Source organism: Pleurodeles waltl, chromosome 3_1 (assembly GCF_031143425.1).
Source record: "Pleurodeles waltl isolate 20211129_DDA chromosome 3_1, aPleWal1.hap1.20221129, whole genome shotgun sequence".
NCBI classification, from domain to species: domain Eukaryota; kingdom Metazoa; phylum Chordata; class Amphibia; order Caudata; family Salamandridae; genus Pleurodeles; species Pleurodeles waltl.
This window is the reverse complement of record NC_090440.1, coordinates 1748741902-1748767889: the sequence shown is the minus strand read 5'-3', so window position 1 is coordinate 1748767889 and position 25988 is coordinate 1748741902. Positions and strand designations below refer to the sequence as shown.

At 46.3% G+C, this 25988-nt stretch overlaps 1 protein-coding gene across 1 annotated transcript in view; it reads left to right on the top strand.

The window, feature by feature from the left end:
* Positions 1-25988, top strand: part of UNC80 (unc-80 homolog, NALCN channel complex subunit) — a 2774722-nt gene that overhangs the window by 1504525 nt on the left and 1244209 nt on the right. Inside the window, exons 38-39 of the mRNA XM_069225668.1 lie at positions 8742-8925; positions 9039-9133. Of these exons, the coding sequence (XP_069081769.1) occupies positions 8742-8925; positions 9039-9133 (279 nt within the window). The remainder of the gene's footprint in view (positions 1-8741; positions 8926-9038; positions 9134-25988) is intronic.

Sequence of the window (25988 nt, the reverse complement as noted above, 5' to 3'; positions counted from 1 at the left end):
GGGGGGGCAATTTATTTCTTGGCTATTTCTGTCCCCCCTGGGGGCAGATAGGCCTTGCGGTCTGCCCCAGGGGGGGCAGAAACCACTAGACACCCGGGAATATTTTTATATGTGGGCTATTTCAAGTAAGGGGAGCAGCCCCTTGGGCAAGGGCTGCTCCTCGGGGGGCAAATTATTTTTAGGCCATTTCTGCCCCCCCGGGGGGCAGAAACCACTAGACACCAGGGAATATTTTTTGTGTGGGGAGTGGCATCTTGGGCAAGGGCCGCATCTCGGGGGCAAATTATTTCTAGGCCATTTCTGCCCCCCGGGGGCAGATCGGCCTAATATAATTAGGCCAATCTGCCCCCCGTGGGGGCAGAAACCTCAAGACACCAGGGAATCTCTTTTTTTTTATACTAACGCATAAGGGGAGCAACCGCTTTGGCTAGGGCCACTCCCCAGGGGGGCGGGCAAAATATTTTTGGGCCTTTTCTGCCCCCCCGGAGGCAGATCGGCCTAATATAATTAGGCAGATCTGGCCCGGGGGCGCAGAAACCTCTAGACACCAGGGATATATATATTTTTTTATTTACTTTATGTTTTTATGTATGGGGAGCGACCCCTTAGACAAGGATCGCTCCCATGGGGGTCAAATTGTATTTAGGCAATTTCTGCCCCCCTTGGGGGCAGATCAGCTCCAGAAACCTCTAGACACCATGGATTGGTGTGTGTGTATGTGTGTGTTTTGTTTGGAGGGGGCAGCCCCTTGGGCAAGGGTCTCTCCCCATGGGGGCACATTACTGTTGGCCATAACTGCCCCCCTTGGGGGCAGATTGGCCTATTTTGGAAGGCCCATCTGCCCCAAGGGGGGCAGAAAGCCCACCAGGGACCAGGGAAGATTTTTTTTTCAAAATAAGAGGTTGGGGGTATGGCCATACCCCCACCCCAAATAAATGGGGCCAAAGTTGTTATGCCCACCAGTGGGCATATTGGGCAATTACACCCGAACAACACCCCGGGGGGACAGAAAGTCTACTAGATGCCAGGAAATAAAAAAAAGAAAAGAAAATAGTGGGGTGGTGGCTACCAACCAGTATGGGCCTGGTTATGCCCCCACCCGAACTGAAGGGGCTAACAGTCTTTCAGCTCTCCCCCGCACACTAGAACATCTTATCCCATGGAAAGCAAGAGGACATTTGATTATTTTTGGTTTTTCTTTCACATTTGGGCCATGAGAGCTTGGTAACTCTCAAAATCGTCCCACTTGGAATGGTGAGGGCTGCACTTTTTGTTAATTAGGGACGTTGCCATGTAGAAAAATCCACAGGACCTAGACATCTGAAAACTAAACATCTAGTTGATTCCATGGTGGTGTGCTTCACATGCTCCCCACACCATTTCCTTACCCACAATGCCCTGCAAACCTGCAACTTTGCTGGAAAGCACACATTTTTCCCACATTTTTGTGATGGAACCTTCCGGAATCTGCAGTAATCCACAAAATTCCTACCACCCAGCATTGTCTCATCTATACCGATAAAATTTCTGCTGCACTTGTCAGCCTAAACATTTTTTTTTTCAAACAGCACTTTGTTTCCCCCTCAATTTCGATGTGTTTTTGGCTCTTCCCTGTCCCAAACACTTGGCCCACCTACACAAGTGAGGTATCATTTTTACCGGGAGACTGAGGGGAACATTGGGGGGTAGGACATTTGTTCCAGTGCAGTGATCCCACACAGGAAATGTGGGAAAAATTTGATTTTTTTAGCTAAATTTGAGGTTTGCTGAGGATTCTGGGTAAGAAAACATTGGGGAATCCATGCAAGTCACACCTCCCTTGACACCCTCAGGTGTCTAGTTTTCAGAAATGTCTGGGTTTGGTAGGTTTCCCTAGATGGCTGCTGAGCCCAGGACCAAAAACGCAGGTGCTCCCCCCGCAAAAACAGGTAGTTTTCTATTTGATAATTTTGATGTGTCCAGATAGTGTTTTGGGGCATTTCCTGTTGCGAGCACAAGGCCTACTTACACAAGTGAGGTACCATTTTTATCGGGAGACTTGGGGGAACGCTGGGCTCTTCTCAGATTCCAGAACTTTCTGTCACTGAAATGTAAGGAAAAAGTGTTTGTTAGCCACATTTTGAGGTTTGCAAAGGATTCTGGGTAAGAGAACCTGGTGAGAGCCCGACAAGTCATCCCGTCTTGGATTCCCCTAGGTCTCTAGTTTTCAAAAATGCACAGCTTTGGTAGGTTTCCCTAGGTGTTGGCTGAGCTAGAGGCCAAAAATCCACAGGTAGCCACTTTGCAAAAAACACCTCTATTTTCTTTGAGAAAATGTGATGTGTCCACTTTGTGTTTTGGTGCATTTCCTGTCGCGGGCACTAGGCCTACCCACACAAGTGAGGTACCATTTTTATCAGGAGACTTGGGGGAACATAGAATAGCAAAACAAGTGTTATTGCCCCTTGTCTTTCCCTACATTGTTTCCTTCCAAATATCTTCACTGACTGGAAGGAGGCTGAAAGCACAAAAAATCGTACAAATGGGGTATGTCCCAGTAAAATGCCAAAATTGTGCTGAAAATTAGTTTGTTTCTGATTCAAGTCTGCCTGTTCCTGAAAGCTGGGAAGCTGGTGATTTTAGCACTGCAAACCCTTTGTTGATACCAATTTCAGGGACAAAACTACAAGCCTTCTTCTGCAGCCCTTTTTTCCAAAACTGAATTTTCACTGTATTTTGGCTAATTTCTTGGTCTCCTCCAGGGGAACCCTCGAAGTCTGGGTACCTCTAGAATCCCTAGGATGTTGGTAAAAAACGACGCAAATGTGGCGTGGGTAGCTTATGTGGACAAAACGTTATGAGGGCCTAAGCGCACCCTGCCCCAAATAGCCAGAAAAAGGCTTGGCACCTGAGGGGGAAAAGGCCAGGCATGAAGGGGTTAACTTAGTGCTCATGTTCTTAATGTGAACCCCTTCTTGATGTGAACCCCTTTTGAGCCACTGCATAGTTGTCCCTTGTGATTTCTGACCTTAAAGATAGTTTTTGTATTCACCATAATATCGTCTAGATGTGTGAGTGAAGTTCCAGTTTTCTGTGTAAATCTGCCTTAACTGCCTTTTTCCTTGAGAAGTTGGTTTTGAGGACTTAGGCTTCAATTCTATCTAAAGTGGTTGCTCCTTTTCATGTTGGTCACGCTGTCACCTTTTCAGTAGTTTTTGCTCCAGTTCATCCAGCTAAGGAGGAAAAGAGACTCCACTGCTTTGATCCTAAAAGAACATTAAGCTTCTATATCAATTGTACCAAGAAACATTGAGTGAGTGACCAGATCTTTGTCAGCGTTTCTGGAGCAAGGAAGGATAAGGCAGTGCAAAAATAGATTATCTCCTTATAGACTGTTCTCTGTATAAAGATCTGCTACACACTTGCTAGGAAGCAGCCTCCAGAAGACTTACAGGCACACTCCACTAAGACTACAACTGCTATGTCAGCACTACCACACGGAGTACTTCCCTGGACGTCTGTCAGACAGCCATGTGGGCTTCTGTACACATCTTCATGAATCACTGCAGCCTCAACAGTTAGGTTTGTTGAGAGGGGCATTTTGCCAGCTCAGTTTTGCAGGACCTTTTTGGTCTGAGGCACTTCACAGACCCACCACTATGGAAGATAGTTCTTTGGTATCTATTCACTAGAGGAGGTATCTGTGGTTAGAAGTGTCCATCAGAAGAATAAGTTACTTGCCTTCGGTAACAGTCTTTCTGATTGATATTCTGTCTCACTGACACTTCCACCTCCTGGTTCTGTGACCTGGACTCTTTTCCATCTAAAAAGGTCTAATCTAGAGATCTGCACAATGGGCATAATTTGCCAGTGGGCTCTGTAGCTGAGGGTGTGGACAGCCTAAACAGCAACATATGTCAGCTTGCTTGGGTGGTGCTTATCTGCAGTTTCTCACATCATTTCCAGGGTGGAAGGATGTTGGTGTATAGCTGCATGGTGCCACCTACCAGCATGCTGAGGTCCTGCTGAAACATTTCCATGCCTAAGGGAATATTCACAAGGTGAGGAATATGCAGTTAAATAGAGAACCCATTAGAAAGATTCTACTGAATGTAAGTAACTTGTTCAGCTCACGGCAATCAATATACAATCTGTATGAACAAGATTGGCGTCCTGGTGATGAGGTGGAATGTCTGATCGACTCTTTTTCAAGCACCTCTTGCAAGTATTGTCTGTAAATATATTCCTCTTTCACATTTAAAGGATAGATAATTCCATGAGGAATATGCCTTCCTGGAAGTAAATCAAAACCCAGTCATACATTTAATGAGGAGGCAATGTATCTGCCAACCTCTTACTGGACAGTTCATTCTTTAAATGCTGTTAGAATATTGAGTTTCTCTAATATGGATTATTCCACTGTAGTCTTAGTGGGTGCCTGGAGTGGAGGAGAGAGACCTAAACATATAAAAGGCAGTTTCTCATTTTCTAAGGTTCCTACATAACACCCTTTCTGACAATAACTGTAGGAAAAGCTAACTGATGTTTGTGTAATTTAAGCCATGAGGGCCCATATGTACAAACTTTCCATTATGCGATTCCCAACTAGTGAATCCATAGAATTCATAGGATACATAGCCCTGTAATGGGCTTGGCAAACTGTCAAGCTCAGATCAGAGGTCCACTCACTGTCTTTGGATGGGTTTAAAACATGCACTTTAATCAGAGAGAACAAAGGGAGAAGATGAAGAGAGAGAGACACACATAGGTGCCACTTGTTAGCTGCATGGGATGTCAGTAGTATGAGAAGGAATGGCCCAGAAATGTTCATGGTGTAAATAAACATATGCTTATTAGATTGGTAAAAACAGAAAGATTACCATTCAATATTATCAGGATTTGCTAGTGCTTACCAAACCTCACAGCAGTCTAAACAAGCAAACAATGTATATCCTACCTAAAACCCTACTAACAAAACAGGTGCTAAACTAGACAAATACAAGTGAAACTTTTTGTGGAGCTGCTGAATGATTGCAATCGGCTCAAATACTCCAACTGTCTAGATTGGCCCAAAAGTGGTGTTTCTAAACCGGAATTTATTACACAGATGAGTTAGTGGTCTAGTAATTGCCCAACCTTATAGTCTAATATGCCTCCTCACTCATGCTTTTTATATCCTCTTTCTGTGGTTGTGTGATCCCAGAGATGTCAGTTAGATACTACTACTAATTCTTAACAAGACCAAAGAACAGCAAAAACGTCAATGAAGTGAACTTTCCATGGTATGCAAAACTAAGGACTCGCATACATTTTTGTGTGTCTAGCCTAATTACATCAAGCTCCTCTGTGTAGTAGATGACAATTGTCACACCCTAGTAGGAGAAGGTACTGATTCTTAATGTGGAAGTATACATTGTAAATGTTTTCTTAATATGATGAAATAAAATCTGCCATAACATGGCTTCAAGTCTTATTGGGATTCAAGCCTCCATATCTGAAAGACATCCAGAGTTTTGGGCCAAAAATGTATGAAGTTATTTTTGTATTATTCACTTAGCAAATGTATACCTGACTATTGTAAGGACTCTTTATCGTATACCCAGTACATAAAAGGGATCACTGCACTCTCCAAACATCTTCATACTAATTACTCTGTCTGAGATTGAGGCAATATGCTCTATGACGTGGAGCATTAGGCCAAGGATAAAGGCATCATCTACTATTATCACACTGGTTTCCAAGAGCATGTGGAATCAAAGGAAACATAATAGCTCTGGCCATGCTTTTATTGAAGATAACTCAGGCAAAGCTTCCACAGCTGTATTCAGCATTCATCAATTTCAGGACCACATTTTTCTGAGTTAATAAAAATCATCTATGGACAAAGCTATTTAAATGAGCTATTCCTCCAGTTCTGCTTACATTTTACTATACACCAACACGTGTGTTACGTTTAATTTGGAGCAGTGCAAGTGACATCACGAAAATTATTTTTTAACGTAGGCCTAAAGCAGGGATGCGTGCCTGCTCCCTTCTTTTTAATCTTTAAATCTTTGACTGGGCGTGCATGTTGAATAATACAAGGACTTTTCTGACCAAGCTTGGAGGTTTAGCACTATATATTCTCCAATATACAGATAGCACTGTCCTGTGAGGCAGGATGGTGGCTGGAGTTTAAAGATCAGTATAGGTTTTGAGTGACTACTGTCTAATGACATGCAAATTAACATAGAAAAAACAAAAGTAATCATTTTTAGGCGTACGAGATCAAATGTTGGGTAAAATTGCAAAGGGTTTTTCTGTCAAAAAACTGTGAATTGTGTTAGAAGAAACAGGTAGGCATCGTAAAAGCCTCAAAACACTTACATCAAAGGCAAGATCGTCTTATCTCTACATTTTTAGGGCTACTTAGAACCTTGTCAGGTCCCTCGCTTTTACCAGTTTTGAAGGTTACAGTTGTATGAGGAATCTCAAGTTCAGCATTTCGTGACAAAATGAGTTGGTACTGGACAGTGTTACATTTAACGTTTAGATTATTATTAGGGCTTCCAGATTCAACAATACTAGTGTGTATCCAATTAGAATTTAGGCCTTCATTACAACCCTGGCGGACGGTGGTAAAATAATTATTTTTATAATTATTTTTATAATAAGAAAAAACAAAATAAAAAAAACAGTTTTAATAATTATTTTAATAATAATTTTACTATATTGAATAATTATTTTTTTAGATTGATCATTGGTATGGCGAGAAACTAACTACAATTAACTTGAATTTGAACATGAATTTGTACAATGTAATTTTTTTATCAGTAGATTTAATCAAATCTGGTATGTGGTTAGGCATGTATGTGGCTTTATTTTATCTCTAGCTGGAGAACCTTGGTTTGTGTGAAAGGTAAATTGTTTCTTCTACATACTGATAATTAGTGCCTTTTACATGACGTACCTTTCAGATTTTGTGGGAGACAACATATTTGACAAACTTGCTCCTGGTTGTTGATTTCAACTCCTAAATTGTCTCCCTAAATGTCCAGGCCATGAACATCTTAATAAAGTGTAGAGCATTTCTTAAGATGCTGGAAACACTGAGCTTTATTATGTATTTGCTCCAGGCAAATAATTTACTGACTTAGGACAGTAGTTTCTGTAGAACCCTACTTTATCAATACTGGAACCTGGAGACCCCCAATTAATCATTATTGGAACCCCTCATCCCCACACACGCACACACAAGGTCATTACTGAAAGCTGGGGACCTAATCTGTTAATATTATTGAATTTCCTAAGCAGTTGCAGACCCCTGAGGAGGAGTCGTGGACCACCAGATGGTCCCCAGATCACAGGTTGGGGGCCACGACTTAGGATGCTCACAGACAGAAATCTAGGATTTTTGCTCCACAATTTCACTCCTCCTATGTTTTTAAATGTAAAAATACCTCTGCCAATACGCCCTAAGGTGAATGTTCAGGTAAAGTCTCCACAAGGGCCAAGGGCAGCTGAACGATTTGTAATGAAGACAACCTGGATGTCAAGGTAATCATTATTAGTATGTGTGTAGTTCCTGCATCTGGCATATTTTTTGGTGCTGTTTCTTTTCATTCCTTGATGTCCCATATTGTGTGAAGCAAGAAAGTATTGAGATGTTTGTGCACTGTTTAATACAGAGCTCCACCGCCTGCCCCCTCATAAAATTATTTGGTTGTGTGGGGGGAAAATGACAAACATTTCATCTTACAATTATTATATAAAATATTACATATTTTAAGCAAGATAAAGACATTTGTTGGTCAATGAGAACACATTCTCCAACACATATAGACTATATGCAATAATGATTTTTAGTCTATCACAAAAAATATATGCAATATACAATATAGCAAGCAAGCCAAATGTTTCACAAAAGATCATAGAGAAGAAAGACATGTTTTAAAAGACAAGTCCAAAAAACATGTTCTGTGTAACTTTCTTGTTTTACAATAAATCCAATTACTGATAGCTGGGACCTAATATTATTAATTTTTTTAAGCAGCCGCGGACCCCCTGAGGAGGCTTCGTGGACCCCCAGGGGTCCCCGGCCCACAGGTTGGGAACCACTGGACTAAGGGCTTTCCTTGGACAGTGCCTCATGCCCCCATAAATTCCTTTATCCCATGCTGTACAATATTAGGATAATGGAAGTCACTAAGTAATTCTGTACCATACTGAGGAGCAAGATAGAAGGCTGAGAATCTTTAGAAGGTCATACAACTCAGAGGTGACCTGCAATATCCTATTAATGAAAGGCAGAGGGTATTTTATTCGTTATAAAACGTGGTCACACCATCATCCCACAAAATTCTAAAATCTTTTGTGTCCTTCTCCTTTACATGAAAGACATAATATGGGCGCAGAGGTAAATAATAAAAGTGGGATATGTAGTGTGAAACTACATGCACCAAAAAGCAGTTGGTAATGTATTGAAAAAATATATTAGTAACAGTTTACTATAACTCAGATGATTTTAAAATGGCTGTAGCTTAGAAGGAGTAATCTAATGCTTATAATGTTGCCCAGAAGGAGCATTCTAATTCTAATAATGTTGCAAACCTCCAGCTTTGGTTTGCAAACTTTAAGTGTTTTAAAAACAATGACTAAGAGGACATGAACAGTACAGTTCGTTAAGACCGGAATATGAGGAGAAGTGTTTGTATTGCCAGGCCGTTTTCTATACTTACCGCCACTTTAAGTGAAAGGCATAATTTTTACTTTGTGCTTTGCAGGTTGGTTTGATCATGTACTTCGTACGTACCCCATGTGAATGGGGAATGGATGCCATTTCAGCTACTCTTACATTCCTATGGGAGGTTGTGGGCTACGTTGAAGGTCTTTTCTTCAAGGACCTCAAGCAGACCATGAAGAAGGAACAGTGTGAAGTGAAGCTACTGGTCACTGCCTCTATGCCAGGTAAGAATTTTCTTTCAATGCTGTGCTGATCAAGTTAAGAATCTACTTATTCATGACAACCGTAGTTTTTTCATAATTGGGAAGGAACTAACCAACTCTGTTTTTTCCTTTAGGTACAAAGACATTAGTTGTACATGGGCAAAATGAGTGTGACATTCCAACCCAGTTACCTGTGCATGAAGATACCCAGTTTGAAGCTCTTCTAAAGGTGAACTCTCATTTTACTTAAAAAAGTTGCAGTTTTTTAAATATGACATTTGAATTATATATTTGTGGAAAGTAGAGTTATGTGATTTTGCCAAATTGTCCTTTGTTGTAAAATGAAAGAGAATACTGGTGAGACTGAATTAGTCAGACTACAGTTTATGTACAGTAGCATTACACTTGGCATTCACCATGGTCGAATGGCATAGGCTAGCGATTCTTAACCATTTGTCTTCTGATGACCCTCAATGAATCAGTACATGAAAGCAGACACCCTGACCTAAATAATTTGTATGATTTGAACCTCTAAAAAATATATTGAAACATGGGTTCATCAAACAGATACATAAATGATACATTTTTTTTTAAAAATGTCAATAAAAAAAAAAATGCAAAAATCAAAGTTCTAATCGGAAGGTTGTAGTGTTTAAAAATGTAGTTTCTTTCTTCAGAGATGTGGAATATGCTGTTCTCTTGCATATCGTTTTGTCTTTTTTGGTCCAATGCATGTTGTCTTTTTGTGGCTGGACACCAGTTTGTCATTTGAGGTCACCAGTCATCCATGCTGTATTGTTTTGGTGGACTTGCGCTGCCCCTACAAATTAAGATAAAGATACCAACTTTATTTTAAGCATCCAACTTCAAAATTCTTCATATTTACAGATCGTTTTAGCATTCTCAATTTTGCATTTTATGTATTCATACTGTATTAACCTGCTGGTATTTATTTTTCTAAACAGTTGTGGACCCCTTTAGTAGATGTTGCAGGCTCCCAGGGGTTAGCGAATCACAGCTTAAGAGTCACTGGCCTAAGGGGGCGTGGCCGAGGCGCCAAGATGGTGGTCGCACTTTAGAAGTGCTCCTGACCCTTCCTTCATCTGTCCTCGCCTAAGCCCTATAACCCCCGTCCTGCTGGCTGATTTTGGTGCCTCGGGTACCTGGGGCAATCGGGGGCACTTATTGTGGTGTCCTGTTGGCGAGTGACCCCCCTTCGACACCCGAAGAAAGAGGCCCTAGCAAACTGGTGGTGGCCACCCGACCAGCGTGTTGAGGCGCAGATTCTCTGTGCTGGGAACGGCTAGGCCTGCGCCGCTTGGCAAGAAGAGAAAAGGCAGCAGGCCGAGACAGCCGGGCAAGGTGTCCTACGATCTGTTGCTGGGGCCAAGGTGCGACCCAGTGCGGGGTCATGCGAGCAGAGTAGGGCAGCCGTTACAGTGATAGTGACGGGGAGAAGGAGCTGCTTTGGCCCGACTGCCTAAGGAGAGGCCGGTGGGCCAGATCGGGGCCTGAGATGGTTAGTCCTGTGGAGGACGTGGCCGCCAGAGGCAGTGGCTGATGGGTACGCCGTGGCCTGAAGGGACCAGAGAGGAGTACTGGCCTCGGCGGGCAGAGTCCAGCGGTCGGGCTGCCCAACGGAGAAGTAGAGTGGGACTGGCCACCTGGGTGGTGCACCGGAGCGGGCTGTTGGTTGGGTCCGTGTCACCACAGACACTGCAGAGGATTGCGGCGGTGCTCGAGAACTGGGCCCAGGGGGCTTGCAGCCTTTTCCGGCAGTGGAGGTAAGGGGGGGTGTGACTATGGATTGGGGGTAGGCGGACCGGACTGCCCCCTCCTCCCCCGAATGAGAGACTATGGTGCCCCCTCCAAGTGACCCGGCTGGAGCCAAGGGGTGGCCTGCCACTGGCCCACATTGGGGAGCGGTGGCGCCCGGGAGGATAAAGAAGTGTTAACGCCGCAACTTTAGGCCCTCTGTGACAAAATGGCCCAGGTATGTTCCTTTCCAGACGGATTGAACATGGCCACCATTGTGGTACTCCCTAAGACGCAGCCACCAACCAGGTACTGCGCGGACTACAGACCAATTTCACTTATTAATAACAAAATGAAAATATACGCCAAAATTCTTGCGACCCTCCTCAAGAGGGTCCTGGCACTTCTGATTCACCCTGATAAATGCGGCTTTATGACCAACCGGCCTAGGCGTAATTGTATACGTCGTCTCTATGTAGCGCTGGCTCGACGTCACCACATTCCCTCTGTCTAGCACTTCTTTTTTTGATTTTGAGAAAGCCTTTGATACTGTGAACTGAGAATACTTGCGTTTGGTGCTAATCCGGGCAGGGCTGGGGTCCATATTTTGCTGGATGGTCCAAGCTCTATACATCAATCCTGTAGCCCGTGTTCAGGTGAACAACACGCTAGCCTTTGCCTTTTCCATTGGTCGAGGGACACATCAGGACTGTCCCTTATCCCCTCTTCTGTTTGCTCTGGCAATCGAGCCCTTGGCCTGCTTGATTAGGAAGGATCCAATATACCGCGGGTGGGGCTGTGATCACACTTATGAGGATCGAGTGGCATTGTACTCCGATGACGTCCTATTATACATGGCAAGCCCTAGTGAAACTGGCCCACGGAGCCTCCATGTGTTGCTTTGCTTTGAGGAGGTGTCAGGCTTGCGAATGAATCTGGCCAAATCGGTGCTGGTGCTATTGGCCCCCTCCCGCAACTGCTGTGATTGGCAAGACCAAGTTCCTATCCACTGATTGAGTTTTAAATACCTGGGCGTCTGGGTGACTCTGCTCCCTGAGTTGACATGGGCCCTGAACATGACCGCAGTGCCATCTTGGGCAAAGGCAGATTTGGCGATATGGCAATCCTTGCCATTAAATGCCTTGGGTCGTGTGGCCTTATATAAAATGATGATCTTGCCGCGGTTCTTTTATGCTCTTCAGAACTTCCTGCTTCCAGTCCCTAGCTCGTGGTTCCTGTCCCTAGACCGAGCGGCATCCTCCTTTTTCTGGCGTGGAATGAGACACCTCATTGCGCTACAGTATTGTCAAAGGGGTCCTTACGAAGGAGGGATGGGCATGGTCAATCTACAACTGTACTACTTGGCAACACAATTGCGCGTTATTCGCGATTGGTTCAGTGGGGGCTGGGCGGATCTGACTTATCAGCTTGAACTGACAGCGCTGTGCTTTCCTCAGATACTAGCTCTTCTTTACGGATCCCCACTCCCTCGCGACCTCGAACCTTTAACCAGGGTGGTCTTCCTCGCCTGGCAGGTGGCCTTGCAGCACACGCTTTGGGAGAATGTCGTGACCCAGCATACCTCCCTATGGCATGGGACGTGACTGAAGGAATCGGCAACCTAGCGTGGGTTTGGAAGGTGGGACCTGCTGGGCCTGTCCCTGCTTGGGGATGTGTGGAGGGGGGAACCATGAGAACCTTTCGAGATCTACAGGCGGTCCATCAGCTCGCCCACACACAGTTTTATAAATACCTCCAGCTTCCTGCACTTCGACACAATACCAGAATATAGTCCCATAAAAGGTAGGGTGCTGATGGGGGCTCTAGGGAAAGGGGGTGTTTCCCAGCTCTATAGAATGCTAATCACCAATACTCTGGGTGACTTGGGCCATCTTCGGGCCCATTGGGAGGGCTGGCTGGTTCCACTGCAGGAGGCAGACTGGCAAGATGCATTGATGGCGCCCAGGTTGATAACTATATCATCCAGACTGAGATTGATACAATTATACTTCCTGTACAGGGCATACCTCTTTCCGGCAGGACTGCATCGGGCTGGGCTCCGATCTTCCCCCCACTGCCCCAGGTGCATGGGGGGGGCCTGTAGATTGTTTTCCACATAGTATGGGGATGCCCTCAGATTGCGCTCTACTGGCAAAGGCTTTTTCGAGAACTGCATGCAGTGGTGGGATGGGGACAGCAGCTGTCTCCGACATTGGTTTTGTTGGGAGTGATGGAAGACTGGGCAGAGAGAACTTTTGTAGGTTCTGTGTTGATGATAGCAAAACGAGACATTGCAGTTCGCTGGAACTCCCACACTATACTGTCCCTTCTGAAGTGGAGGCATGGGGATGACTGGTGCACTAGTCAGGAAAGGTCAATCTATGAGGCGAAAGATGCCCATGCAAACACATAAAGGTGTGGGGGAAATGGCTGGGTCTCCTACCATGAACTTCCAGGAATGCAAAAGACTTGGGGTTGATGGGTGTGGACTGATTCTGTATTGTGCTTCGTTGGAGTACTTTGTGAGGTGTTTGATTGTCTGCATGCGACAAATCATCTTCTCTGTATCATTTTATGTCTTTTGCCCTATGATGTCCCTTCCCGTATTTTCAAAATTAATAAAATTGTGTATGAAATACATTTAAAAAAAAGAATCACTGGCATAGACAGATTGTCGCATTACACTGGTGTAGTAGGTCTTACATGGACCACATAAGCAATCAATTCATTCTCCTACCTACCCGTCCTCCTGGGAACTTCAAACAGCTTGGCAAATTCATCCATCCATCAGCCATGTCTTCATAGTTGAAGTAACGTTTTTCAGTGCACTTCACTTCTCATATGTGCAGTGAGAGGCGCTAGGAACTGGCAGACCTGGGTGGGAAAATAGTCATTAGTGCTAAGAGTCCAAGTCCATCATTGAATTTAAGAGACTTCTAAACTGCCTGGAACCTTAGGCTTCCAGCCACGGGTCCTCGGGAAGTTATTAGGTGGCTAAATAATTATTTTTTAGGGGTATTCCTCCTTTAAATTGAAAACATCCCCAGTAGAGTAGTTACTAGTATGAATTGGAAAGTGCGAGCATTAGCCTTGTACTTTGGATCCAACAGGGGTGACGCACTCTTCCATTGCTCACTAGCAGTGACCACATACAAATATGACGGCCAATAGTATAAACAAGGAAAGTAGAATGGGCTAAGAGAGAAAACAGAGACATCGGCACTACCACTATCACTCATTGTTTCTGTTGTGTAGTGATGTCTGCAGGAGGTATCTAAAGAAGACAGTAACTCCATTAGTATTTGGCTGTAGAAGTCCTCCATGTCACGACAACAGTGAAATGTTATACCCTTAGCTGTGTCTCTGTATAACCAACACCATTTATTCTGATATGATGCTCTGAGCTGTCTCTAGAACATAGCTCAATTACTACTTAACTCTTTGTGCTACTAAAAAAAAAGTGACACCCATTAATATGTTGTGGTTTTTCTAACTTGGTAGCTAAAATCAGTTCTAGGAACTCTGGATACATTACACATCATCTCACATACACATTATGGCGGTCATTCTGACCCTGGCGGTCATGGACCGCCAGGGCCGGGGACCGCGGGAGCACCGCCAACAGGCTGGCGGTGCTCCCAAGGGCATTCTGACCGCGGCGGTATGGCCGCGGTCAGAGACGGAAAACCGGCGGTCTCCCGCCGGTTTTCCGCTGCCCTGTGGAATCCTCCATGGCGGCGCAGCTTGCTGCGCCGCCATGGGGATTCCGACCCCCTCACCGCCATCCAGTTCCTGGCGATTTTGACCGCCAGGAACAGGATGGCGGTGAGGGGTGTCGTGGGGCCCCCGTAAGAGGGCCCCTAAAAGATTTTCAGTGTCTGCCATGCAGACACTGAAAATCGCGACGGGTGCTACTGCACCCGTCGCACCCTTCCCACTCCGCCGGCTCCATTCGGAGCCGGCTTCCTCGTGGGAAGGGGTTTCCCCGCTGGGCTTGCGGGCGGCCTTCTGACGGTCGCCCGCCAGCCCAGCGGGAAACACAGAATAACCGCGGCGGTCTTCTGACCGCGCAGCGGTATTCTGGCGGCTCCCCCCGGCACCGCGGTTACCGTGGCCGGCGGGAGTCAGAATGACCCCCTATATGTAGCATAGCTTGACATTAGAATCGTTCCTGATCCAACACAGGAATTAACCTCAAGTCCTAAATGAAACGGTCCTTAAATCTTTGCAAAGCCAAAGGTCAACTTTTTAAACAGAAAATAGTTCAAAGTTCATATTTTCAGCACAACTTGATTTTAAGAATACTTCTCTTTATTCCAGATGTTCTCCACCAACCACCAAGAATGCAATTCTTTCTTTACAACAGATGCATTGAATCCATGCAGCAGTATTCTAGCTGCAGTAATATTGTACAGTGAACATTTAGGAAGGACATGAGGAAAGATATACCTGATAACTTAAAATGGCAATAACTATCTCCAAACAACATGAGAGTTCACATGATTATGGTTAATGTAATTTATCATCCGAACGCTATTGACAGGGGTGAGATTGACAGCCTTTCTTTATCTGAATTAGTCTCTGCATGACCCAGCAGGCTATAATCAGTAAACCATACATTCTGACATACATCATGACACAAAGCTGATTAAAGTAAAGGCATTTTGAAGTACTTATTGAGAAAAGAAGCATCTAAGAAAAGAACCGACTGGTCATAGCAGAAACAAAAGGGTAAAGAGTTTTATTTGAAGGCCAGGTTGCACCCTGTCCTTCATTTTTTTTGCATTTTTTTTACTGGATGCTTGAAACACAATTCATTTCATTGAGGGAGAAGGAAGATCTCCAATAATATAGTTGAGCAATACTCCATCTTTCAAAATAAAGTGCGACATACCTCAATATATACAGTCTAATACATACATCAGTATATTAGAGAGAGAGCAGAAATGATATTATGCAAAAACACAGGATAAAAAAATACATAAAGTGCTATATGCAATTAAACCTCCAAAACAACACGCTACCCTATGTTGAGAATAAAGTGCATCTGATAGAGACTTCTAGCTGCAGCTTCCTTACCTTAGAATTCCCTGGCGTCAGCTTAGAATCCGGAGTTTTTTGTGAGCAGTACTCTGCGCGCGCGTCGTCGGACGGCATCGTTCGGATCCGCGTGCGTCGACCAGCTCTGCGTGCGTCATCAGCGTCGTTGGAGTCATCTATGACGTCACGGTTGTCTATATAGACGCCATCTCGGCGTGCGTACGTCAGTTCTTTTCCTTCTGCGCCGGTTAAGCGCAGTTTTGGAAAGAGCTACCCTGCTTCGACGGTTTGTCGACGCTTTTTTGACTGTTTGGAGTCATGTCTTCGAGAAAGACAGGATTCAAGCCGTGTGGTGCGTGTCATCGCACCATGTCGGTGACGGATCCGCACCGAGTTTGTCTTTGGTGCTTGGACAAGGATCACGATTCTACCTCATGCTCCGATTGTCGGGCCATGGCGCCGAAGGCCTTGAGGGAGAGATCCCTTAAGCTTCTTGCGGCCCGACATTCGTATTCAGTCGACGCAACTCCGCGGAGGTCACGGTCTCGCAGTAGGAGGAGGTCGCGGCACCGCTCCCGAAGCCCCAAGTCCTCTTCCTCGCACTCGAGGTCATAGGAAGGTAAGAGGCACAAGAAGAAGAAGAAGTCCAAGCTGACTTCATCTTCTCCACGCCCGTCGACCGACGAGGCGTCTAGGGAACGTCGACGTTCCGAGCGCGTTTCTGCGGAGCCTTCGCCAGGGTCGACTCCGCGTCTTCCCCCCTTTCAGGGGACCAAATCGACCCCCGCTCAAATTAAAGAGGCCATGTGTCTTGTCTTTGAGCGGGCTGTACCCTCGGGTGGGTCTTTGGGCCCCGTGGGCTCAGCAGGGGCCCCTTCGGATTCGACGCCGGCGGCTTCGGCCTCAGCGCCGTTGGGGACCTCAGGATCCAATAATGGATCTGGACCGGCGCCGGTTTCTCACAGTCGACCTCCTTCGGCGCCAGGTACGACATCGCCGATTCCGCCACCTGCGCCCACCGGTGGCAGCCCCATCCTTATTTCGGATGATCCGGAGCCGGAGCGACGTCGTACGACGTCGACTCCGACTTCGACGGAGCCGATTCGGCCCAGATCATTGTCTAAGCGTTATTTGGAACAGCCAGACGCAGGAGAGGAATGGGAGGGGCCTGAGGACCCTTTAGAATCAGGATTGCAACAGGACTGGTATGTGGATCTAGGGGAGGCCAGTGGACTGGACACATCTCCAGATACTGGTATGCTCTCTCCTCCTAATGTGGCTATGGAGGAGGGGGCTTCTTTCGCTATGGTGGTGCGCAGGGCAGCTGAGGTCTTGGACCTAGATTTGCCTACGGTGCCAGTCAGGACAAATATCCTGACAGAAGTGCTTCAGCCGGGGGTGTCAACATCGGAGCCGTTGTTGCCCTTCAATGAGGCTCTTACAGACGTCCTTCTGGGTACGTGGTCCAAACCCAGCACAGGGGCTCCTGTGAATAGGACGGTCGGCCGCCGCCATAGACCCGCTCCCAGCGACCCTAGTTTCCTGACACAACACCCCACTCCTAAGAGCTTGGTTGTCCAAGCCTCTACTTCACGTGGTGCCTTCCCTTCCGCTCCCCGGATAGGGAATCCAAGAGGATGGATCAGCTTGGGAAGAAGATGTTTTCTTCCTCCAGCCTGGCATTGAGGTCTGTAAACACCTCTTGCCTATTGGGCCGTTATTCCCATACTTTATGGGATAGGGTGGCGCAAGTGCTGCCCCAGGTCCCGGAGGGCGTACGGGACACTCTCACCCAGGCTGTAAAGGATGGGAGAGATGCAGCCAAGTTTACAATCCGGTGTGGCTTGGATACGACCGACTCGCTGGGCAGAGCGATTTCATCGTCAGTGGCCCTTCGTCGCCACACCTGGCTACGTTCTACTGGTTTTTCAGGGGATGTCCGGTCCAGCTTGATGGACATGCCCTTTGAGGGCTCTCGCCTTTTTGGCGAAAAGGCAGACTCCGCGCTTGAGAGGTTCAAGGATTCTCGAGCCACGGCCAGATCCTTGGGCCTTTCAACACCGGCACGACAGAAGTCTGTTTTTTGCCCCTTCCGAGGCTTCGGGAGGGGCGTGGTGCCACGTCAGCCACAATTTAGCCACCGTCCTCAGGCTTCACAGCATACCGGAAGAGGACGTGGTCGTGGTACCATCAGACCCAGAGGGTCTGGCCAGAGGTAGACCGCCACACAGCCCCCCTCCACTGCGCCCAAGCCCTCCTAGTGCGGTTCTGCGGGATCACGTCCGTCCAGTTGGAGGGAGGATTCGTTTTCATCTCCCTCACTGGTTTTCCATCACCACAGACAAGTGGGTCCTGCAGATCATACGGAAGGGCTACTCCCTTCCCTTCCAGTCTTTCCCTCCTTCTATCCCTCCGACAAAGGCATGGCTGATGGAGGACCATTTAGCTTTGCTCCGCGAGGAAGTTTCGGCTCTTTTGGCCAAGGGAGCCATAGAAAGAGTCCCGATATCAGAAGTAGACAGTGGTTGTTATTCCCGCTACTTTCTGATTCCCAAAAAGAAAAAAGGCCTTCACCCAATTTTGGATTTAAGGGACGTCAATCTCTTCCTCAAGAAGGAGAAATTCAAGATGCTCACTCTTGCTCAGGTTTTGTCTGCCCTAGACCAAGGAGACTGGATGGTAGCGTTGGATTTGCAGGATGCGTATTTCCATATTCCTATCCTGCCAAGCCACAGGCGTTACCTGCGGTTCAAGGTGGGCCACGAGCACTTTCAGTTTACCGTGCTTCCTTTCGGTCTTACCAGTGCCCCTCGGGTGTTCACAAAGATGATGGCGGTGGTGGCAGCTCATTTGCGCAGGTCAGGGATTTCAGTCTTCCCCTACCTGGACGATTGGCTGTTGAAGGCTCCTACGCCCCAGGCTCTCGTCACCCACCTCCAGACGACGGCGGACCTCCTGGATTCGCTGGGGTTCACTATAAATGTGCCGAAGTCACACCTGACTCCCTCTCAGAAGCTCTCTTTCATCGGAGCTGTTCTGGACACAGTGCAGTATCGGGCTTATCCTCCCGATCAGCGGCTTCAGGATATTGAGGTTATGATTCCGATGTTTCGGCCTCTATCCTGGATCTCGGTGAGACAGACTCTGAGGCTGCTGAGACTCCTGGCTTCCTGCATCCTGTTGGTCAAGCATGCCAGATGGTGCATGAGGGCTCTGCAGTGGGACCTAAAAGTTCCAATGGGCACAGCATCAGGGAAATCTTACCAAAGTAGTTCAGATCTCGGAGAGGACTGCAGAAGATCTGCAGTGGTGGCTAGTGAACTGTGAGTGGGTCAAGGGCAGACCCCTCTCCCTTCCCCAACCAGATCTAACGGTAGTGACAGATGCGTCACTTCTGGGATGGGGCAGCCATCTGGGGGAGGTGGAGATCAGAGGTCACTGGTCTCCGGCGGAATCCGGGCTCCACATCAACTTGTTGGAGGTTCAGGCGATCCGGCTAGCATTAAAAGCATTTCTTCCTGTTGTGAAAGGGAAGGTGGTGCAGGTGTTCACGGGCAACACTACCGCAATGTGGTACTGCAACAAGCAGGGCGGTGTGGGGTCGTGGACCCTTTGTCAAGAGGCTTTACGCCTCTGGACATGGCTGGAACAGCAGGGCATGACCCTGGTGGTTCAACACCTGGCAGGTTCTCTGAACGCCAGAGCAGACGAACTCAGCCGAAAATGCTTAGAGGATCACGAATGGTGTCTCCATCCGGAGGTGGCGCAAGGACTCTTTCAGCAGTGGGGAGAGACTTGGTTAGATCTGTTCGCCTCCGCAGAGAACGCGCAATGTCAGCAGTTTTTGCGTGTTGGAGTTTCCAAAGGGGCTATTGCTAGGCGACGCTTTTCATCGCGAGTGGAGTTCAGGCCTCCTGTACGCCTTTTCGCCTATACCACTTCTGCCCAGAGTTCTCAAGAAAATCAAGAACGACCGGGCCCAAGTAATCCTTGTGGCTCCGGATTGGGCACGGAGAGTTTGGTATCCAGAGCTTCTCAAAATGAGCATCTGTCCTCCAATCAGGCTGCCTCTTCGGGAGGATCTTCTGTCGCAGCAGCAGGGGAAGGTTCCCCACCCTAACCTGTCAACTCTGCGCCTTCATGCGTTGAGATTGAGCGGCGACAGTTGATGGTTTATGACCTCCCTCCTGAGGTCTGTGATGTCATTCTGGCAGCCAGGCGTCCCTCTACTAAGTCGATCTACGCCTGCCGTTGGAAACGTTTTGTTTCTTATTGTTCAGAGAGGTCTATTGATCCTCTTTCTTCTTCTCTGTCTAACATCCTGTTGTTTATTTTGTCTCTCGCCCAGCAGGGTTCCTCCTTGGGGACTCTTAAGGGCTATCTTGCAGCCTTATCGGCTTTTCTTCAGTTGCCTGATCAACCATCTCTGTTTAAATCACCTATAGTACAGAGGTTTTTGAAAGGGCTTGTACATCTGTTCCCGCCTGTGCCTTTCGTTATGCCCCAGTGGGATCTTAATCTGATTCTTACCTTCCTTATGTGTGCTCCTTTCGAGCCCTTGCATAACTGTCTTCTCCGGCTGCTCACTATTAAGACAGCCTTTTTGGTGGCAATTACATCTGCCAGGAGAGTGAGTGAGCTGCAGGCTTTATCTTCTAAACCTCCTTATCTCATGATATATCCTGACAAGGTGGTGTTAAGAACTCAAGCCTCTTTCCTCCCCAAGGTGGTGACCCCTTTCCATCTGGATCAAAATATCACCCTGCCCACCTTCTTTGCACCACCGCATCCCTCTAGGGAAGAGGAGCGTCTCCATCGACTGGACCCAAAAAGAGCGTTATCGTTCTACCTTGACCGCACTAAAGAGTTCCGGGTGGACGACCAACTCTTTGTGGGGTACGTTGGTGCAAAGAAGGGTCAGGCAGTACAGAAGCGATCCATTTCGCGCTGGGTCGTTCTCTGTATAAAAATATGCTACGCTTTGGCGAAGAAGCAGCCTCCTGAGAGCTTGAGAGCTCATTCCACTAGGGAGAAAGCTGCTACCACTGCGTTGGCACGTGGCGTACCGGTGGTGGACATATGTCAGGCCGCAACGTGGGCTTCTTTACACACGTTTGCGAAGCACTACTGCCTGGATAGCCAGGTGAGGAGAGAGGGGCATTTTGCCCGTTCTGTCTTGCAGGACTTCCTTGTATAAACATTTTTTTTTTAAATCTCCTTCAGACCCACCACCATGGGTTATAGCTTGGGTATCTATTCTAAGGTAAGGAAGCTGCAGCTAGAAGTCTCTATCAGATGAACAAGTTACTTACCTTCGGTAACGAAGTATCTGGTAGAGACTCCATTTAGCTGCAGATTCCTTACACCCGCCCAAGCCACCCCGCTCTGGGGAAATTTTTTCTCATGTACATATGTGTATATATATATATATATATATATATATATGTTTCATTTTGGCAACTTTTGCCTTTCTTACAGGCATGATAGTGTTTTTCTCCAAACAGACAAAGAGGTTAAAAGTGTATTGGTTGGTTCTTCCATGACTCAGTGCTTCTGGCGCGGGAAGTTGTGGAAAAGAACTGACGTACGCGCGCCGAGACGGCGTCTATATAGACAACCGTGACATCATAGACGACTCCAGCGACGCTGACGACGCACGCGGAGCTGGTCGACGCACGCGGATCCGAACGACGCCTTCCAACGGCACGCGCGCAGGGTACTGCTCACAAAAAACTCTGGATTCAAAGCTGACGCCAGGGAATTATAAAGTAAGGAATCTGCAGCTAGATAGAGTCTCTACCAGATACTTTGTTACCGAAGGTAAGTAACTTGTTCTTCTTACCACAGTACTCCCCACCTTAGTTTTATTCTGTAATTTCTACCTGCTTGGATCTGACCCAATCTCAAAACAACCCCCATATTACCTGCCCCTTATGTTTAGCTTCCTTCCCCTTTCATTGGTACAGTACACACTCTAGCTGATTTGTAGAGAGGAAGCGTCCCAACCATTGCTGAAATTATGGAGGTTGTGAATCCAGCCGTGCAGACGATGTACATAACTGATATATAGCCACTGACACAAAAATTAAATTAGAAACCTTTGGTCAAGCAGTTCCTATCACCTCTGATACACCTAACACGATAATATCAGGAGTTAATTCCATGTCATGTTTTACAACCTCTATTAAAACTGCCTAATGTCCCTTTTAAGTGTATCTAATTTTATACATGTAGCAAGCATGTGTATTAGATCTGCCCTGAGTGTCTGACATCTCGAGCAGTGTGTGCCCTTCGTCCTCCCAAACTTGGCTAATTTATCTGGGGTGAAGTATAAATCATATATTGTTTTTTAATGTTGTGTCTGAAGTGCTGATGATATCATAATAATGCAGCCTATTTTAAGGGATTCGCAAAATTCAGCTTCTCTACTTCTTACTATGTTTCTCTAAATCATTAGGCTGTTCTGCTATCAATGTAACATACAGTGAGCTTATTGTCACCTGTGCTCCAGTTGTGAACATCTCCATCAGGGGACACTTTGTAAGCCCTACCAGCCCACCAGTTTTTCTAGTTAAAAAATCACTTACTTGGTGGTATTTAAAAAAATCCCTTTGTTCCAGTCCATATTCTCCCTCAGGTCCTCAAATGTTCTCAATCCAGATCTTTCAAGAAGATCTCCTAGCATTTGAACCCCCTGTAAATTCCTTTTTGCCATATATTTATCTCATAATATGTCAGAGGGAACTGGATTATTTTGTATCAATGTGTACCGGTTGAATCTACCTAATCCCACTTTCTTCCGCCAGGGGTACCAGCATTTAAAAGCAGCCTCTAGCACCTTAAACCGCACTTTCTTTTAGTAGCTGGGTTCTGTCAGTGTCAGCAACCCACCATTAGAGATCGGACCTATTAATAATTCATAGATATTTGATGCGTGTCCTACCCCCCCTCGCACTTCCTCTACCCATCATGCAGCTGCCAAATGATACAATTTAAAATTTGGTAGAGACCTCCCCCTTTCTTTCTCAGTAGAGCCAGATATTTACTAGCTTTTCTGATCTTGCCATATGACAAAATAAATCTCATTATTAGCTGATCCATTGCTATGAACCATGATTTTTCAAAGTCCAGCGGGATTGTCCGAAATAAATACATAACCTTGGGAATGAATAACATCTCAGTCATATTCCATTGCCCCTTTATAGACATATGCCGATTATTCCATCTACTGAAATCGTGCTTGGCTTTCCTTAAAATCTGAGTCAAGTTGGAATGCACTATCTGTTCCACATTGGATCTGATGTCTATCCCTAAGTATATTGCATGATCCACCCTTCGAGCATCGCATGTATTTATATGATCGTTCACCACTGTTCTGCTTTCCTGCCCTTATCTCATAACCGAGCTTACAGAACCTCTCTGGAATGCACTTCTGAGTTTAAAGAAGACATTTATTGTTATTAATTCTCCACCACGAGGTTCCTGAGAGACAAAATTAGTAGATTGGAAGCACACGTTCAAAAGTAGTTGCAGCAATTAAAGCAAAATATATCAAAGTACTTCTCAATTGCAATGTACACAGCAAATAGATGTGATTATATTATAGCATAACTTCAAAGAAAAGCATAAAAGTCAAAATTCATCACCGTATGGGCAAGGCTGTAGGGCCTATATTCAGCTTCATCTTTCTGGGGTCTGCAAGTTGATGACTCCGGTCAACTGTGAGAAAGAGATTTTCTACCCAAACGGGAGACAGGAAACTGACGTCTAGCGCCTATCTGAAGTCAAAGCAGATTCAATCTACCCCTGCTGTAGCCCAGAGTCATCCTTAAAAGCAAACTCCATGTGAGAACCGAAGAACCCTGGCGAGTGGCCAATTCTCCCAAGCTCCTTGTTCTCAGACTGGATTGCGAGGTAAACACAAAATCTACGTGCTCTTATCAGCTAAGGTCTGGTGTGAAGAAAACAGCTTGGTCCATCTTGTGGAAAAACACAGCTTGGAAAAACACAGCTCATCTGCAATGTCTAACCCCACGTTAAAGCCAATAGGCAGCTAATCTAAATATCAAATGTAATGTCTAATGTCATGTCAAAGCCAATAGGCAGCTAAACTGAATACAGAATGTAATGGCAAATGCCATGTCAAAGCCAATAGGCAGCTAAACTGAATAAAACATATAGGGGGTTATTCCAACTTTGGAGGAGGTGGTAATCCGTCCCAAATGTGACGGATTTACCACCAGCCGTATTACGAGTTCCATAGGATATAATGGACTTGTAATACGGCTGGTGGTATATCCGTCACTTTACTGTCACTTTTGGGACGGATTACCACTTCCTCCAAAGTTGGAATAACCCCCATAATGTGCTACTGGTGAACATTGAGCAACTAATATACTCAGTGGTGAAACACAAAGTCATTGGTCAAACACAATTAATAGCATCACAACCACTATTTGGGTTTTATCTCTATTTAATAAATACCTGGAGACCTCTTCAAACTTGCATTCCACCTTTTCAATTTCCCGTAAAGCCTCATCTGGGTTAGCTGTTACAACAGCGACATCGTCCACATATGCAAAAAATTTAGTATCCCAGCCATAATGACTCACTGGTAGAATAGCTGGATTCTTTTCTAATTGCCGAAGCAGAGATTCAGTATAAAGTGCGAAAAATAAAGGGGAGCATGAACATCCCTGTCTAGTGCCTCGTTCAATTTTAGAATGTTCGATTGGCCTCCCAACATTTGTATCCAGGCATTCAGGTGCCTATGTATACCCTTGATTGCCGTAATGAAGCTGCTTCCCAGTCCATACACCCCCAATATTTCCCACAGATAATCCCAATTGACCCTGTCGAAAGCCTTTTCTGCATCTGACAGGGCCTATGTCATGTGTACTTTAGCGACGTTGGTTGCATCAAACAGTGTGATAACTCTTCTAATGTGGTCAGTGGTATCCCTCCCTGGGACAAACCCCTGTTGATTCTGTGTGACTAAACTACGGATACAGTAGATAGGTGTAGGAAAGTACCATTGTGCCTGGCATGTTACCCCCATTTTTACTTGTGTGTCAGTTTGTTTTTGCCTGTCTCACTGGGATCCTGCTAGCCAGGACCCCAGTGCTCATAGTTTGTGGCCTAAATGTGTTCCCTGTGTGGTGCCTAACTGTGTCACTGAGGCTCTGCTAACCAGAACCTCAGTGCTTATGCTCTCTCTGTCTTTAAAATTGTCACTGCAGGCTAGTGACCATTTTCACCAATTCTGATTGGCACACTGGAACACCCTTATACTTCCCTAGCATATGGTACCTAGGCACCCATGATATTGGGGTTCCAGGAGGTCCCAATGGGCTGCAGCATTTCTTTTGCCACCCATAGGGAGCTCAGACAATTCTTACACAGGACTGCCACTGCAGCTCGAGTGAAGTAACGTCCATGTTATTTCACAGCCATTTTACACTGCACTTAAGTAACTTATAAGTCACCTATATGTCTAACCCTCACTTGGTGAAGGTTAGGTGCAAAGTTACTCAGTGTGAGGGCACCCTGGCACTAGCCAAGGTGTCCCCACATTGTTCAGGGCAATTTCCCCGGACTTTGTGAGTGCGGGGACACCATTACACGTGTGCACTACATACAGGTCAATACCTATATGTAGCTTCACAATGGTAACTCCAAATATGGCCATGTAACATGTCTAAGATCAAGGAATTGTCCCCACATGCCAAATCTGGTATTGGGGTGCCAATCCCATACATCCCAAACTAGCTCTCTGGGGTTTTCTCTGCAGCTACCGCTGCTGCCAACCCTCAGACAGGTTTCTGCCCTCCTGGGTCTGGGCAGACCAGTCCCAGGAAGGCAGAACAAAGGATTTCCTCTGAGAGAGGGTATTACACCCTCTCCTTTTGGAAATAGGTGTTAAGGGCCTGAGAGGAGTATCCTCTCCTGGCCTCTGGGAATGCTTTGAAGGGCACAGATGGTGCCCTCCTTGCATAAACCAGTCTACACCGGATCAGGGATCCCCCAGCACCTGCGCTGGCCCGAAACTGGACAAAGTAAAGGGGAGTGACCACTCCCCTGTCCATCACCACCCCAGGGGTGGTGCCCAGAGCTCCTCCAGTGTGTCCCAGACCTCTGCCATCTTGAATGCAGAGGTGTGAGGGCACAATGGAGGCCTCAGAGTGGCCAGTGCCAGAAGGTGACGCCAGAGACCCCTCCTGATAGGTTCTTACCTGGTTAGGTAGCCAATCTTCCTCTGAGGGCTATTTAGGGTTTCACCTGTGGGCTTC